General features: G+C 40.0%; 1 protein-coding gene across 1 annotated transcript; it reads right to left on the bottom strand.

Annotated features, from left to right (window-relative positions):
* Window positions 1–2,964: 2,964 nt before the first annotated feature.
* Window positions 2,965–15,599, bottom strand: LOC139141676 (adenosine receptor A2b-like). Its single transcript, XM_070711261.1, has 3 exons — window positions 15,324–15,599; window positions 14,950–15,025; window positions 2,965–4,151 (listed from the first exon to the last, which is right to left on the bottom strand). Exons 1-3 carry the CDS (start codon window positions 15,597–15,599, stop codon window positions 2,965–2,967), a joined length of 1,539 nt encoding a protein of 512 aa, XP_070567362.1.
* Between the last annotated feature and the right edge of the window lie 1,815 nt (window positions 15,600–17,414).

The following is a 17,414-nucleotide window of genomic DNA, read 5'->3' as shown; positions in this document are numbered from 1 at the left end:
GTTTTTCAAAATGACGCTGCATGTAAAATAGTGACACTTCAAAAAGTGTTTGCGAGAAAATGACCCTCGCAAATTTTCATGGCCAAAAACCATAACCCTCCCCCCTGGGTGTCATAGCCCACATCAATAATATCTTCATTCACGTGTACTGGACAGATACATTCAGACCCTTCTAGTATAGAAGAAAGCCAGGATACAATATCCATTGAGAACATATAAAATCTGGCCTTTCAATAATATTCCAATGTGGCAGAGTAAAACTTGTTATAATAGAGTGTGAAACAAGTAGGGCGTAAGGTAAACAAGAATAATGCAGTTTTAGGGGTATGTCCAACCAACTAAGTTGACTTTTACTCCCAATTTAATATTTTCTTAACTATTGAGATCTCGGGAGGGTAAGAAATAAGGTTCGATCAGTCGCCCATATGTCGCTACCAATAAGAGTTTTCTGTTGTTAAGGGTAGATTCACTTCATCGACGTGTTCTGAACTCAATATGGCAAATTACAACAAAATGGGTAGGCCTAAAAAGCTAAATTAAGTAATCTTCATGAAATCATGAATTGTAACCTTTTCTCAGCTGTAATTAAGGTAGTATGCACCTCGAAAGTGAAAGACTTAAACTTTTGCTCTAACTTTCCTCAAGGAATCTTTCAATCACTCTCTTTCAAAATCAAGAATAAAAATAGGGGGTCACCGTGCAAATTTTGGTACTAGAGAAACAAATTACCCAAGATTTACCGATATTAGAAATTCAAAATGGCCGCCATCCCTGTGTTAACTCTATGAAGAAAAATTTAAAAAAATCGAATTTCGAAAAACTAAGCCGGTGAAAAGTTTTCTTTCACCAAGAGCTTTAAAATGAACCCCCACATTTGGTATATCAGAACAGAATTGTAAATGTTTGAGAGTCGGAATGTCTGTCCCCGAGGTGCGTTCTACCTTAAACTGTCGAGGTTCCTCTGGGTTTTTTTTGCTACATGACCTTTTTTACCATGAGGGATTGAGAAGTGTCATGTGCAATGCCAGGTACAATAACACGTCTTATGCGTTATACACTGTGTGTTGAGTATCGCACACTTATATCTCAAAGTAGTTCTGATAGCCTAGTTTTGTAAGTTACGCAGGAAAAATAAAAAATCAAAAAGAAATAATTTGTCTGTCTTAAATAATGACCACTGAGGTTATGAGGTTTAAAGCTATTCATATTTGAGTTGACAGAATTGTCTTTCATGTAAGTCTTTTTAACAAGTCAACTGTGATGCACGATGGTGCAGCCAAGCTCTGTTGCAAGCCATTTGCATGCAGTCTAATACCGGAGGCTTGCAAGTACGTAGGTATGTACGCAAGTACGTACGTACGTATATGTATGTATGTATGTATGTATGTATGTATGTATGTATGTATGTATGTATGTATGTATGTATGTATGTATGTATGTACGTACGTACGTACGTACGTACGTATGTATGTATGTATGTATGTATGTATGTATGTATGTATGTATGTATGTATGTATGTACGTATGTATGTATGTATGTATATGCATGCATGCATGCATGTTATGTATGTATGTATGTATGAATGACACTGGTTATTGTTTTTCTTCCTGCCTGGTCATGACTCCTGGCTGATGTCATGGGATACGTCGCTCATCGGAGTGTCTTTATAAGAAGACTTCGGAGGGCTATTGGACTCGTGATCGGGAAATGTGCGGAATGAAAAATGGTCGTCTTCATCGTCGAATAGATTCAATGACTGATACAAGAATCGCATAATTTGGTTCAGTCCACACAAACATCAAATCAATATATATAGAGAGAGAGAGAGAGAGAGAGAGAGAGAGAGAGAGAGAGAGAGAGAGAGAGAGAGAGAGAGAGAGAGAGATCACGTAAAATAAGCGTTTCTTCAATTATTTCATTTTTCTGTCACACAAGAATAAATACTCAACGCTCTTCTGAAAATCCATAACAGCACAAAAATAGATCATGATGCACTGTGCAAACAGGTGTGAAGTTAACAGGCCGTCAACAAACACAAATACCAATCATGATATTCAATCTAGAAGCACTTGTGACAAATATTTAAATCTTCAAAGTCAAGCGAGAAGAAAAATGTTCACATGTATTCACAGAAATGGAACACGATACATGAAGCATTAACAAACAAAACATCCGAAATATTTTTGGGTCCTTCGTCTTGAAACATATATCGAAATAATGATATCAATATGATATAATATTATCGACACATAAATATAGTATGAATACTTATCAACTTACACTGAAGAAAACTTCAAACTTACAGCAACTAAGAAAATCTTTAGGCTTGAATATCGAAAACAGACAATGGTGAAAATCAGAGAAAAGAGTGTGAATAGCCTAATTATGTAAATTTAAGAATCTTAGGAGACGGCAATAGTCTCGCAATTTATCTAAGTATTTTAGCTACATGCCAGGCAAGCTCTATTATTGTTTTAAATATATTATTGCAACAACCTTCATTACGTCAATTCTACAAGTTAACTGTTCCATGTCAGAACCTTACATGTCTTAATTGAACACGTTCATTGTGAACGTATTTCAGTCATGAACAGATGAAAATCTCCCGACAAACTCGTCTAACGCGGTCGGAACTAATTTGGGATAATTGGATAGTGAAGTAATGTCGGTTTTATCTGCAAACGTAAGCTCATCTTCTTTTCTTTTTACATTACACACTTGTTTTTATGAGTAATTTGTAATATTGCAACCTTCAGCTATAGGAACCCAACAATTTTGAGAAATTCGAAAAATATGAAGATCAAGTTATCCCAAATTAGTTCCAATCGTGTTGTCTGTAAAAATTCATAAAACGTCCGACTTTCCAAATTTACAACGACTTCGATATGGAGTAAGAAAACGATTGGAAACTGAAAGAAAATTTACTCTGATGCGATTTGACTCGGTGATGTCCGTAATTGATATCAATCGACGTCCAATGCCTGGTTGTCTACACCTGTCAGTTTAGCAGGCACCATCTCTCCAACGATATTATCTACGACAGATGACGATATGGTGGCTATGATTGATGTCTCACGGATATTTTGCTCGGCAGGTCTAGAATCCTTGCCAGAAGAACTTACTTGTGTACGCTGTGTAGAGGTTTGTTTAGAGCCAGCGCCTGTCTTCTTCTCTTGCCCAGAACAGCATAAGTGTTGCCGGAACTTCCTGGACATCAGACAGTAAATGATGGGGTTGATCATGCTGCCACAGTATGAGGATGAATACACCAAACGGGAGTAATATAGATTGTACGGTATAGCCCGGATGCCGTGAAGATACGCAAATACACCAATCGGTAGATAAGTGATGAAATAAACAGTGACAAGCAAGAAACAGATGCGGATTGTTGCCAGGTCTCGTTTATTTACCGTTGAACAGTTTTGCACCAACAACTTGGCCGTCTTCCTTTGCCTGTATTTCAAACTGAACACATAGCCGTAAGAAACGCTTACCATAAAAAGAGTGCCACATACCATAGCAAAACCAATCTTGTTGATGATGTGTACCATAGGAGCAGGGTCTTCATCGATTTGGCATAAACGCTCCGGAGTCATCATGACCCTTGCCAAAGCATATCCAGTACCGACGACAAAACCTGTGCAGATTGAGGTCACTATAACTCGCTTCATTGTACCACAGGAGAACTTGCCACTGACGCCCATCGCACGAGTCACGCTGAGCATTCCAAGACTCACGCCAGATACCGTCAGGGAGAGGAACCAGATGAAGACGTACGTTCTACACATCATCCTGGTCCTATCGATCAAGAAAATGTTGGTGTCGAACACCAAATGGTGTATGTTGCTGTACACCACCATCGGCATTACTATTGCACAAGTCAGCAAATCGACGATGGCTATTGATACCAACTGGAAATTTGCTGGTGTTCGTAGTTTTTTGACGGCGATCACTATCCAACACACGGCTACATTTCCAGTTGAGCCGATTACAATAACTGGAACACCTACGATAATACTGAGTAAAAGGGCGGTCAATTCACCTTTTGTTCGATAGACTAAGATCACTGTCTCGTTCCAAGAGTGTGAGAGATTCATGACTTGGGTGCTGTTGCTCTTCCTTGTCTCGATGGAATATGGACGCCTGTATGCTAGAAGAGACAATGTTGTGCACACATGTGTCTTGGAAGTATCGTTCCTATTTTGTGGCCTGAAATTGAGAAATATAGCGGTTAGGTAACATTTGCGCAAGATTACATCGTTGATGGGGCAAATTACTCGCCTTTGGAATGGGAAATTAGTGCAAGCCAAAGTTAACCGTGATTGGATGCACCTCTGACCAATCACTGTGTTAGCATATCATTCACAAGACTTGGAAGTTGCGTAACTAGCCGATCAAAAATCGGTGACATAGTGTTAAATACGGCTTCCTTGCAAATAGCAAACTGATAATAATAATATTTTTACAAAATAAAATGCTTTGACAAAATGCTGTCATCCTGTAAGAATGAAATAAAGACTGAAATTCGCCTGATTTTATAATAACCATGCATGAATGCATACATTATTTTGTGCCTACAGCAACTTGCGATAGCAGATAATGGCGGGAAACCTGTACTTTTTTACAGCAACGCGTTTGTATGTTTCGATTGATGCGAAGGATTTGTGCAACTACCGTATTACACTGTCGCTATGTTACAAAGCCTACAATCGAAGACCGTGACAGTCTTAATGGCTATTGGATGAACTTTTCGAACAATCTGATTAAGACCCTCTCAACGTCATGAGAAGTTGTCAAACACAAAGTGTGGCAGTCAACAAAATCGCATAGAAATCTGAAGGGGATCATCACGAGAAGGTCATTGCTGGAATGTCGACATTTTGTCCTGCGCTTGCCACGTTCAGCTGAAGACCCAAAACTCATGATATCATCATCATCAACGTTAACACACTTAGGAAATTTCCAGCTATTCTAAGCATTATTTCTGTCGATTGAACAAAACAATTGCAAAGTTATGATAAACTGTAAAGAGTTTTTAAAACAGAAGAAACTGCATACGTCATAGAACAGTTTCTAGTCCAGGTCGCCTTTTACTGGTCTACAACTTTCGACGAGGTCACTCTCTAGCGTGTCAAAGTGTCAATCGGAAATTAACACCACGTCATTTTAAGGAGGAAACGCCCAGGAAATTACTTTGCCTAGGGATGAATATGTTAAAGGAAGTAGCTCTTTTGCTTCAAATGATGTGCCCGGTGGGAACAGAGTGAACGTATGACTAATTGACCTGCATTAATGTCTTTTTAAAAAGAAATGTGCGCTTTGGGACCGTCATAATCAACATGTCTTAATCATCATATATTGAATCGTTAATGTGTACTTTCTCAGTAATTAAGTACGTTTTAAGCCAGGTTATTGTCTATATTACGAATATTGCATGGTATTGGCGATGAAAAGACGTTTTATTTACTTTTGACATGCGTTTAAGCCAGAGCAACTTTCGAAATTATAATTATCTATACTTGTTGAAATTTCTTAATTCTTCCATAATTTGAATGGATGAAAGTTTTTAATGAGATTAATTTAAAAAATGTTTGCTTCTCATAAAGTTCCTTTTTGCATACTTGCATCGTTAGTTCCAGAATAACGACTTTAGATTTGCCTAGCATCAGTACTAAGCAATAACCCCCGCCGCAGGAGGGTATACACGAGATTTTGGTACAATGCGCGACATATAGCACGAGCCGATAGGCGAGTGCTATATGGAGCGAATTGTACCAAATCGAGTGTATACCCTCCTGCGAAGGGGTTATTGCTATTATATTATATCAACTTGCGTGTATTTGTTGTCTTACTTGGGTGTTTTCATCACTCTAAGCGCAAAATGCAGAAAACAGATGTCTGAGAGATCGAACGTCGGAAATTCTGCGCCCGAGACCGAGTATTTTTTATCATAAGTTGGGATTCCGTACAGGCACACAGTATCCTACGATAAATACGCACATTACGTCCATATCGACATTGCATTTTATTCGCATGCAACACGAACGATACTTGTCAAAAAATACCTGCTGCACTCACACAGAAAATGGGTCAAGAGTTCAAATCAAAAGAAAAAAGTAACAATTTTTTTCGTAAATTTACATAAGAACAATAGTCCTGGCTTTTTTAGCATACTAAAAATAGATTTGTCTCATTCTGTACCGCATACCGTCGCGACATTCAGTGGTGGCACAGTGAAGTTACAGGATCTATTTTTGATGGATAATTTGGACGTTAATTGTACCAGAAAACAAGCAGTTTTAAAATAATCCGGACTTGCGATGACTGCAACTGTGATGAACAGTTGTGCAGATTCTGAGTGTGTTGCCCGATGCAGGGAGAGCTGGACGCTGACACTGCTCGTTGCATTTGATGTCAAATATCGTCGCAGTCGCCAGGAGTCATCCCATCGTTATTTTGAACTTCTTGGTCTACATCGTTAGGACATCCCGATCTGTTATAGCCCAAACTTTGGTAAATAATATCTGACATACCGTTACTGTGAGGAAGTGTCAATTTATTTGTGTATGAACGAATACTTATCTTCATTTTAAAGAGCTGTAGGATATATCGCGTCTCGACTCCCGACATTTTTGAGCAAAGTGCACGGTGCGCTGTCGCCCTAATATTTGTGTGCATCACACCCCAAATGTGCTGCTTCAGAGATGTCTTTCATCATCGATCCCAACTTATTTACACCAAGAGGTGAGTTACAGACCCTCACTTTATCTGTGTATCAAAATTCGGTCTTCGGTCTTTGAAACAAAGTGGACTGTTTCGGTCTTTCTCGAGGGTCTATTGTTTAGATAGGTACGTTCAAATGCACCGACAGGGCAATTTTCGAAAATGCTGGTTTAGGGGCCCGTTTTAGCACTGCTATCAGTGCTAAAACAGTATTTTAGCATCGGTGGAATGAGCTCTCGTCCAATCAGAATGGCGCATGGTAGCATGATATAATATAATTATAGTTTTAACTGTAATATGCACATTTTTTTTTATAACATGTTGCTAATTTTAACTTTGCTTTTTTACTGTCAGTTTATAACAATTTTTGTTTCATCCTTCTCTTTGTTGATTTTAAGTGTAAAGCGCATTGAGATTATTTTTAATGTAATGCGCTATATAAGAAATAAAGATTAAAGATTAAAGATTATGTGTCAAAATTCAACTTCCTGTAAAGTGAACATTTCAAATCTTAGGATCCCGATACATACTGATGGCCGAAATCGTGTGGCAAAACGACCCGACCGCTGAATGCCGTATGGCGCAAGGGCGCTAAAACTCTTTTATTTTTACAAAAAGTGTGTGGGGTAGTGCGAGTCTTTAATTTTGAGTACTTTAAAGGGAGTCAGTCGTGCCTTCCTTTGTTTACAAACAATGTATTTTATTCATGATATCTAATGCATCAAGTCAACAAAGTTGCAACATTTAAATTTTACGACAAAGTTGCAACATTTAAATTTTACGATATCGTTATCAACAAACATGTTTTAACTTTCATCAACCGCCAACGTACCCTTGATACAGTGTTTACATCGTTCGTAGGGGTCCCTGGCAACCTTTGAGCAGAGTTCCAACGACTGCCTCCCTTTAAATATGGCATACCGAAAAAGTTGCCATATTCCGCGTAACCTCTGGCCTTTCCATATTCTAGGATAGACGGCGCTCTTATTTAATCACTTGTTATGCCAGAAAATCACAATACTAAAGGTAGTGGGCCCAGTATGTATCTTACACAATATTACTGCATGATTAAAGTACGTAAGTAATTATATACATTTAGCACCTTTTAGATGTGATACTGTCTAATTTCTTCGGCTGTTCGGTATCGGTCGATACAGTCGATGAAGTTGAAGTCACATCCTCTAGTGGATACCTAATGACGTCATTTGTTTAACACTCATAATTTCTAACTCCAAATTCAGTCAAAACGAAACCGCTTTCGATATCAGATCGGAAGGGCGTATGACCCCTTCCGACATTCATGTTAACCTGAAAAACAAAATCATCAGTGGCAATACTTACCGTATTTCTACATGTAAACTGTCTTCAAGAGCAATTTCAAATCGCAGTCGACAACTTTCGAATTATTTGCAATGTGAAGCAAGTCATGGTTTAAGATAATAAGATATATGCGCCATATCAGGACTTTGCTTTAAACCTGAACAGTGGAGCGGAAGTGTGTATAAAATCGGTATGTTTTCTAATTGCTTTCCGCAAAGAATGTTAAAACACGAATTATATTATATCATGCTACCATGCGCCATTTGATTGGACGAGAGCTCATTCCACCGATGCTAAAATACTGTTTTAGCACTGATAGCAGTGCTAAAACGGGCCCCTAAACCAGCATTTTCGAAAATTGCCCTGTCGGTGCATTTGAACGTACCTATCTAAACCATAGACCCTCGAGAAAGACCGAAACAGTCCACTTTGTTTCAAAGACCGAAGACCGAATTTTGATACACAGATAAAGTGGGGGTCTGTAACTCACCTCTTGGTGTAAATAAGTTGGGATCGATGATGAAAGACATCTCTGAAGCAGCACGTTTGGGGTATGATGCACATAAATATTAGGGCGACAGCGCACCGTGCACTTTGCGGGAGTCGAGACGCGATATATCCTAATACCGCTCTTTAAAATGAAGATAGTATTCGTTCATACACAAATAAATTGACACTTCCTCACAGTAACGGTATGTCAGATATTATTTACCAAAGTTTGGGCTATAACAGATCGGGATGTCCTAACGATGTAGACCAAGAAGTTCAAAATAACAATGGGATGACTCCTGGCGACTGCGACGATATTTGACATCAAATACAACGAGCAGTGTCAGCGTCCAGCTCTCCCTGCATCGGGCAACACACTCAGAATCTGCACAACTGTTCATCACAGTTGCAGTCATCGCAAGTCCGGATTATTTTAAAACTGCTTGTTTTCTGGTACAATTAACGTCCAAATTATCCATCAAAAATAGATCCTGTAACTTCACTGTGCCACCACTGAATGTCGCGACGGTATGCGGTACAGAATGAGACAAATCTATTTTTAGTATGCCAAAAAGCCAGGACAAACTTATTGTTCTTATGTAAATTTACGAAAAAAATTGTTACTTTTTCTTTTGATTTGAACTCTTGACCCATTTTCTGTGTGAGTGCAGCAGGTATTTTTTGACAAGTATCGTTCGTGTTGCATGCGAATAAAATGCAATGTCGATATGGACGTAATGTGCGTATTTATCGTAGGATACTGTGTGCCTGTACGGAATCCCAACTTATGATAAAAAATACTCGGTCTCGGGCGCAGAATTTCCGACGTTCGATCTCTCAGACGTCCGTTTTCTGCATTTTGCGCTTAGAGTGATGAAAACACCCAAGTAAGACAACAAATACACGCAAGTTGATATAATATAATAGCAATAACCCCCTTCGCAGGAGGGTATACACTCGATTTTGGTACAATTCGCTCCATATAGCACTCGCCTATCGGCTCGTGCTATATGTCGCGCACTGTACCAAAATCTCGTGTATACCCTCCTGCGGCGGGGGTTATTGCTTAAACACGAATTATTAACCTTGCACTCACAAAGCATTGTGTACAATATCCAATGGCAGTGTTGACAAATGAATACAGTAACATTAGAAATTACGAACATACAGCCACTATTAAGCATTTTGACACGAGTTGGGGAGTGGGAGTAGAAAGCAAATTTCACAAATAGAACTAAAACAATGAAAAGGCGACAAAGTCTTGAACCGACAGCTCGGATTCTTTGAAGAGAGATGTTTTGCAATTGAAGTTCTCATAATGTCACAAATACAGCTTAAACTAATTACAAAATACACTATATGTAAAAATACCACAGCAGAATGAATAAGTGTACCGCGGTTTCCGCCAACTGACAACGGACACGGGATACGACACTGATACGAGCATGAAGCATGGGAGTTCTACCACGTTGACCGATAAATAATATATCAATACTGGGAATTATCCCTCTCTCGTTTACACACTATATTTGTAAAGTGTCCAAAGCCGTGAGAGCAGTCTCTATCTGGTCTCATACTTGGCAAAAACGTCTTCTCATGCTGATGCCCGTCGATTTAGAATATGCGGGTCAGTCTTTTCCCCGAAATTTTCTCGAAAAGGAAATTGAACCAAAAATGTGTTCGCATGTCAGAAACTAGCACTATATCTGAAGGAACACAAATAGGCACTCTATAGTTATGAACAGTAAACTTAACATCATCGTCAGAATTATCGCTATGCGTAAATATTTCCATGTTTCTCATTTTCATGTCTGAGGCAGGATTTTGCAAGCCCTTGACAAATAAATAAAATATAAACAAAAAGAAAACAAATATAATAACATACCGCGTCTTGTTTGTAAGAGACCTGGAATGATGAAAAAGTCTACACTTTTAGCGTACGATGTATTAATCGCACACAGGTGTGCTTCTGTGTATTTCTAGATTGAATTCTCGATGATGTAGTTGTTCGCCAAATTAACGTCAGGAGGGGTTTTTTATTAAAGAGTGACATTATAAAGCCAAATGCTATCGATTTCTCCTTTAATCCACAGAGATTAAGCAACGGGCAAGCCTTGAAAGGAAGGGCATTTGTCGACAATTTTCTCCAAAATTCAGATGTGAAGGCGTTAGGAAATCAAAATGGTGTAGGCTGTTCTTTGGCCTACGGCAATGTGGAGGGGAAGCTGTCCCTGCGGCGCTATGAACGACCTCATGAGACGGAAGCAGGGGAAATTGAAATGCAGCACCACAATAACCTCTCTCATTTACGTTATTCTGCAGCGTCAACAGAAAAAAAGCAGTGACTACTCTTCAGATATCGTTCTCCTCCGGCTTGATAATGTTGATTGTGTGGTGCCTGTATGGTTCAGGATTTCCCCCTCCTATTGAAGGCTCGTGGTCCATCTATCTATCTATCCATTTATCTAGAAAATGTCTTAGAGTTGCAATGAAAATGCTTTCTGGAAGATGTAAGTTTTTAAGCGCCTTTTGAATGTTGACATTAGGAGAGGTTTTCATGTCCAGGGGTAAAGAGTTCCAAAGGACAGGAGCTGCTGCAGACCATAGGTAGTCAGATTCCGTCTAGGTGTGTGCAGAAGACATTTATAAGATGAACGAAACAGAAGCACCTTCTTACGTTCATCGTTTATCACTTCTCCACATTGGTGGTATAAAGTTCTTTTTTCGAAAGAAAATTTAACCCCTTTCTTTAAAAGATGAAACAAATGAATCGTTTAAACGTGGTTTAATATTAATGCAAGTTAAAATTTTCTCTCAGCAGTGCTCGCGTAATTTGTATATAGTTTTGCAAGGAGTTTCACTAATTGGCTTGAGCTACAACGTCTTTGATATTTCTTCCCTATAGTTATTGTATAGTTCTCCTCTGCAATACAATTTTACTCGACATTCTATTCGAGGTGGCTAGGTGTTGGAGGGAACGCCGGTCTTACCTTTTGTTCAAGCGTTACCTGATCACATGTAGATTAATTGACTTGCTAGTGGACAGCGCCCTCAGACATTTACAACAGATGGCATGAAAATCCCACATTTTAACTAGCCTTTGGCTAATTAATGAGAAGCTTCTCTGTCTACATATCCCAATAAATAGGACGTAAACATATAACAGGTTTTATTCTACCGAGAAGACAGAGAATAACGGTGAAATTGTACCAAAAAATAGTCCGTCGTCACCTTACCCTCAGCCCTTGGTTTTAAAGATTGTTTCCGGATGTCAGCTTCGTTTTGAATTGGTACACTTCCATATTACAATGTTCGGAAGCCATCTTTGGTCTTGAAGACGTCTTATATTTAGGAAGATATAGAAACTCTACTTTGATATGTTTCATGTAATGCCCTAAAAGTGATCGAAAGCAATTTCATTAAACCCAATATCTTCCTACGTGAAAAAAGAACAGTCTTACAAATATGCCGGCGTATTCCCTGACTGCAAGTTAGAGACATTGATATCTCCAAAAGTCATTTCTCTGCCTTTCTGCGAGGCGATTTACTTCATTTGCGGCCATTCTGTGTCCAAACTTGACATTGGATATGCTTGTGTGTTACTGAAATGAACATCCTTTTCAAGTGCCCAACATACTGTTGCAGAACTTCAGGGTCAGTAACTTGTTACACTGCTCTTGCTCAGAAAATGCAACTTTTTCCTGAATCTCAGGTTCGGAAACCCTGTATTTGAGAGCACAATAAGACCTGTCGGCTCCATATCAGGGCGGGACTTAGATCACGTAGGAAAACTTGTAATATCCCGACACCCCCTGACTTTTGCGGACTTATAGACCTGTTGCCGTGCTGTGCTGAGCTGAACTTTTACCTAACCGTTGTTTCCCATTTATTTCGGTTTAAACCTGTTCCACGATTTGTGCGAACATCTCGTGTTAGCCTCGGTGAGGTATTATTGTCTTGGTTGTTAAACTAGTCGTGCTATTTCAGGTTTTCATAGTTGTTCAGTGAGCGGGTTGCTCGAGCACGCCGGTCGGCCTTGTGACTTGTGCTACCAGCCAAATCTCGGTGCGCGTTCCGTCGTGCACACGGTCCATATATCGAACTACGGTTTGTGACGGTCCGGTTCATCGCCATCTAGGCTCGCCATTGCCACGAGTACGCTACCATTAACTAGAGGAAACTTTTAGTCCTCTAAAGGTTGGCATTTTGGGCCTAATTTCAGATAATCCGCTACAATACCCTTAACATTTTCAAGCCCCCCCCGTCAATCCCTCCATCCAGAGGGGATGCAGCCTAAAGAGGTCTAGATACTTCACATAGGGTATTTACGGGGAGACATCTACGATATGACGAAGATACTAGGCTCGTGATACAAAAATGCATGGTACCCTCGAGACCTGACCATAACCGTCGTTTTGTGCCCTAGAGGGAGGTACCATTTCATAGCCCTTAATTATGGAGTAATTGGCAACCCCATTTTTGGCTTGACCGCTTCCTATATCATAATAGGGAGAACAACTCAATCGATAATTTGATTCTGGCAAAACAAAATATCAAAAGAAATAAGCATGATACATCTTCTCTGATATTCAATATTTTATTTAGTGTTACAAAATATTAAAAGTAACGCTGTCCAAAAATTCGATATCACAAAGAGCTGCAAAATAGTAAATGGCAGCTATGACACAAATTCCAGTACAACAAACATAGGAGAGACTATCAACTAAACAAAATTGTCGAAGATGTTTAATCTAAAAGCACTTGTGAAAAATATTTTAATCGCACACGTCACACACATCGAGTATTCTGCGAATATGATACATAAGCATAGACATCAACCAACGCATTCAAAGTATTCTGTATATTTTTATCTTGAGGCATTGAAGCAGCATCACTCAAATTCCACTGTTATTTTAATTTCGACTCGTAAAATCTCGAAAATAATAAAGAGAAAATTGTAGCGGAAAGGCCCTGTAAACTTCACTATATCTTCGGATGGCAAACATCTCGCTTTATATACAATTTAAGTGTTTTTAATAAAGACATAGAGAAACATAGATAGAGTGGCAACGGGTATTGTTTAAGGCGTGAAACGGTTACGTAACCCATCCATGTTCGCCTCGCCTCAGGTTGCTCTCGCCTCTCTTTTCCGAAGAGTGCCGACCATGAATCCTTCGGTAGTTTTCGGATTTTCGCCAATTGTTAAGCGAAAGTATGTTCGGTAAAGTTTGTGTTGTTGTTGTCGTGTGGTGCTGAGCAGAATTGACGTGCTGGCGAAAACGGGAGTGTTTTGAGCTTCAGGAAAATGAGTTTTACCGTTTTAAAAATTCCTCTCATATTTTTATGAATATATAATGAGTGTGTTTGAACCAAATTTGAAAGTCTTTTATCGATACTGTCTGGTTTTACTCAATGGTTTACGGTCAGTCGTACCCTCTTTTACACGTGCGTCAAGGAAGGACATGTTTATGAAACTGCTGCCGTGTTATGTTTTGATTGGCGTGAAGCAGTGTTTCTGGCCTGAGAGCTCACAAAGTAACTATGGTTGCTACGCGACTGGCAGTACGATACCATCTCGTCGTATTTTTCGCATAATCTCGTGTAATCATCAACCACAAATAAAGCCTCCAAAAAGTTTAACAACTTTTTGGAGCTCATTTTAATATGAAAAGCCAATAGTCTACCGAGACGACCATGGAACAAAAGGCATGCAAGCGTTGCGACTCTGTGATAAAGATGAGCAAAGCAAATGACTGGCGCTGCACATTTCTTTCTAAAATAGATCTTTACAACAACACTCACAAGTTGTATGCGACAAAAATCGTGTGTTGCCATAATCAGAACCTTTATTTTTCAAAGTGCGTTCATTTGTAAAGTGCATGTGAAAACCTTCGTCCTTTCAGATAACTACAAACTATATAGGAAGAACAACTACATTCAAGTTGATAATTTGATTCTGAACAGACAAATATCAAATGAAATGAGCATGATACATCTTTTCTTCCATTCGATATTTTATTTTTGCGTTACAGAAGAATAAAAACTCAACAGAAGCATTGAACAAACATTACTCAAAAGTCGACGATTATGTGTCAATACTTCTCGAACTTTCGTCCGAGAAGTGTTTAGAATTCCAACAGCGTCTGAATTTTCTAACTTCCAACTATTTACATAGAACAACGGCAAGATCGAAAACTTGTGGGAATGTTACTGATTGCAAGTGCAATCAATGACTCGCAGAGGTCCTCATTGAGATCAATCGGATTCTGATGCTTTGCTTCCCAGACCGGTCATCTTAGATGCGACGAACTCTTGAACAAAGTTATCGGAGAATCAGGAAACAAATATGGTGGTTTCTATACGGATGTCTCGTTGGTTTTTTGCTCAGTGGGTGTTTGATCATTACAAGAACTTACTCCTGAAATGTGTGTAGAGTTCGCCGTAGAGCCTTTCTTCTCTTGCCCGAAACAGCATAAGTGTTGTCTGAACTTGCTGGACATCAGACAGTAAATGATGGGGTTGATCATGCTACCACAGTACGAGGATGTATAAACCAAACGGGAGTAATATAGATTGTACGGTAATGCCCGGATGCCGTGGAGGTACGCAAACACACCAATCGGTAGATAGGTAAGGATATATGCAGCGACAAGCAAGAAACAGATGCGGATTGTTGCCAGGTCACGTTTATTTCCCTTAGACGACCATTGCACAAGGAACATCACTGCCTGTACTTCACAAAGAACACATAGCCGTAAGAAACGCTTACCAACAAAAGGGTGCTACATACCAAAGCAAAACCAATCTTGTTGATGATGTGTACTGTCGGACCAGGGTTTTCATCGATTTGGCATAAACGCTGCGGGGTCATCATGGCCCTTGCCAAAGCATAACCGGTACCGACGACAAAACCTGTGCAGATTGAGGTCACTATAACTCGCTTCATTGTACCACAGGAGAACTTGCCACTGACGCCCATCGCACGAGTCACGCTGAGCATTCCAAGACTCACGCCAGATACCGTCAGGGAGAGGAACCAGATGAAGACGTACGTTCTACACATCATCCTGGTCCTATCGATCGAGAAAATGTTGGTGTCGAACACCATCGGCATTAATAATAATAATAATAATATTGGGTTCTTATATAGCGCGCATATCCACAAGTACATGTGCTCAAGGCGCTTTACAATTATTATTACCCCTGGTCACTGGACCTAATATGATACCACTCAACTCCCTGGGGAGCAAACTACAGCTCACATGTGCAGCCAATAAGCGCAGCAGAGCTAAACACACACATTACAACCACTGTCCTACCAGGTACCCATCACTCCTGGGTGGGGAGGAGCAATGAGGAATAAAGTGCCTTGCTCAAGGACACAACACCATGGCCATGCCGGGGCTCGAACTCACCATCCTGTGATCGTGAGTCCACTGCTCTAGCCACTGGCCCATGATGCCTCCAATAATAATATTTGGTTCTTATATAGCGCACATATCCACAAGTAGATGTGATCAAGGCGCTTTACAATTATTATTACCCCTGGTCACTGGACCTAATATGATACCACTCAACTCCCTGGGGAGCAGACAACAGCTCACATGTGCAGCCAATAAGCGCAGCAGAGCTAAACACACACATTACAACCTCTGTCCTACCAGGTACCCATCACTCCTGGGTGGGGAGAAGCAATGAGAAATAAAGTACCTTGCCCAAGGACACAACACCACAGCCATGCCGGGGCTCGAACTCACCATCCTTTGATCGTGAGTCCACTGCTCTAGCCACTGGCCCATGATGCCTCCTCTGACTTGTGCATTACTACTGCACAAGTCAGCAAATCGACGATGGCGATCGATACCAACTGGAAATTTGCTGGTGTTCGTAGTTTTTTGACGGCGATCACTATCCAACACACGGCTACATTTCCAGTTGAGCCGATTACAATAACTGGAACACCTACGATAATACTGAGTAAAAGGGCGGTCAATTCACCTTTTGTTCGATAGACCAAGATCACTGTCTCGTTCCAAGAGTGTGAGAGATTCATGATTTGGATCTCCTACTTGTCCTGGTCAAATTGAATTACGGCCGCAAACGTTTTCTGCAGAAGATATTCTATTGAAAGAGCTCGCTATGCCGAAAGTGACTATGTTCTCTGCCCATATGTTGTAGAAGTCGAGTCAACTCTGCCAAGTTGCACATTCCTGATTGGGGCTGAGACAACATGCCTGATATAACGGTAAGGTAGTTCTTGCGCAAGAATACGTTGGTTATCTGGTCATATGACTCGCTCATGGGAAGACCGAGGCTAACTCCGATTTATGAACGGCTGTCCAATCACCGTGTTGACATGTTACTTAACAAGGCTAGGGTATTGCTTATCGAGCCAATGAAACCAATCGGTGACTTAATATTATAAACGCCTTCTTCAAAGAAGACAAACAAGTATCTTTCCGCTGAGATCGAGAGGTGGGATGCGATCTTATATCGAGTGTTCACTGTGTGAGAACGAAATAAACATGATGAAGGCAAGAAAACAATATTCAATGCGTGACAAAGACACGACACATTTTTGCGCTGAATGAATGAATGCTAAATTGATTGATAGGTTGCTGGGTTAATTATTGCAATGATAATTGATTGATGAATGTCACTGCTGTAGCATTATCCCTCCGACGCAAAGTATTGGTTGAGCCTGTACTTTTGTTCAATAAACATCCTTTCTGTCCATTGTGTACGATGCACATAGGAAAACATTTGGTAGTTTTCTTGGTACAAGAACGCTAGCTCTCCTACCAATCAATATATCGCCCACTCAATGAGATATATGATGTAGGAGGGTAGTTTTCTGAAGACACTGATCTTAGCTTTGTTA

The sequence above is a fragment of the Ptychodera flava genome, chromosome 10 (genome assembly GCF_041260155.1).
Source record: "Ptychodera flava strain L36383 chromosome 10, AS_Pfla_20210202, whole genome shotgun sequence".
NCBI lineage: Eukaryota > Metazoa > Hemichordata > Enteropneusta > Ptychoderidae > Ptychodera > Ptychodera flava.
Note: the sequence above shows the minus strand (reverse complement) of the source record. Positions and strands in the feature narration are given on the sequence as shown.

Coding starts and splice junctions, on each gene's coding strand:
- LOC139141676 (XM_070711261.1), bottom strand. CDS start 15,599: ATGATGTGTAGAACGTACGTCTTCATCTGGTTCCTCTCCCTGACGGTA. Junction 15,026..15,323: donor ACAAGATTGGTTTTGCTTTG/GTATGTAGCACC, acceptor TCTGATGTCCAG/CAAGTTCAGACAACACTTAT. Junction 4,152..14,949: donor ACTCTACACACATTTCAGGA/GTAAGTTCTTGT, acceptor TGTCTCTTCTAG/CATACAGGCGTCCATATTCC.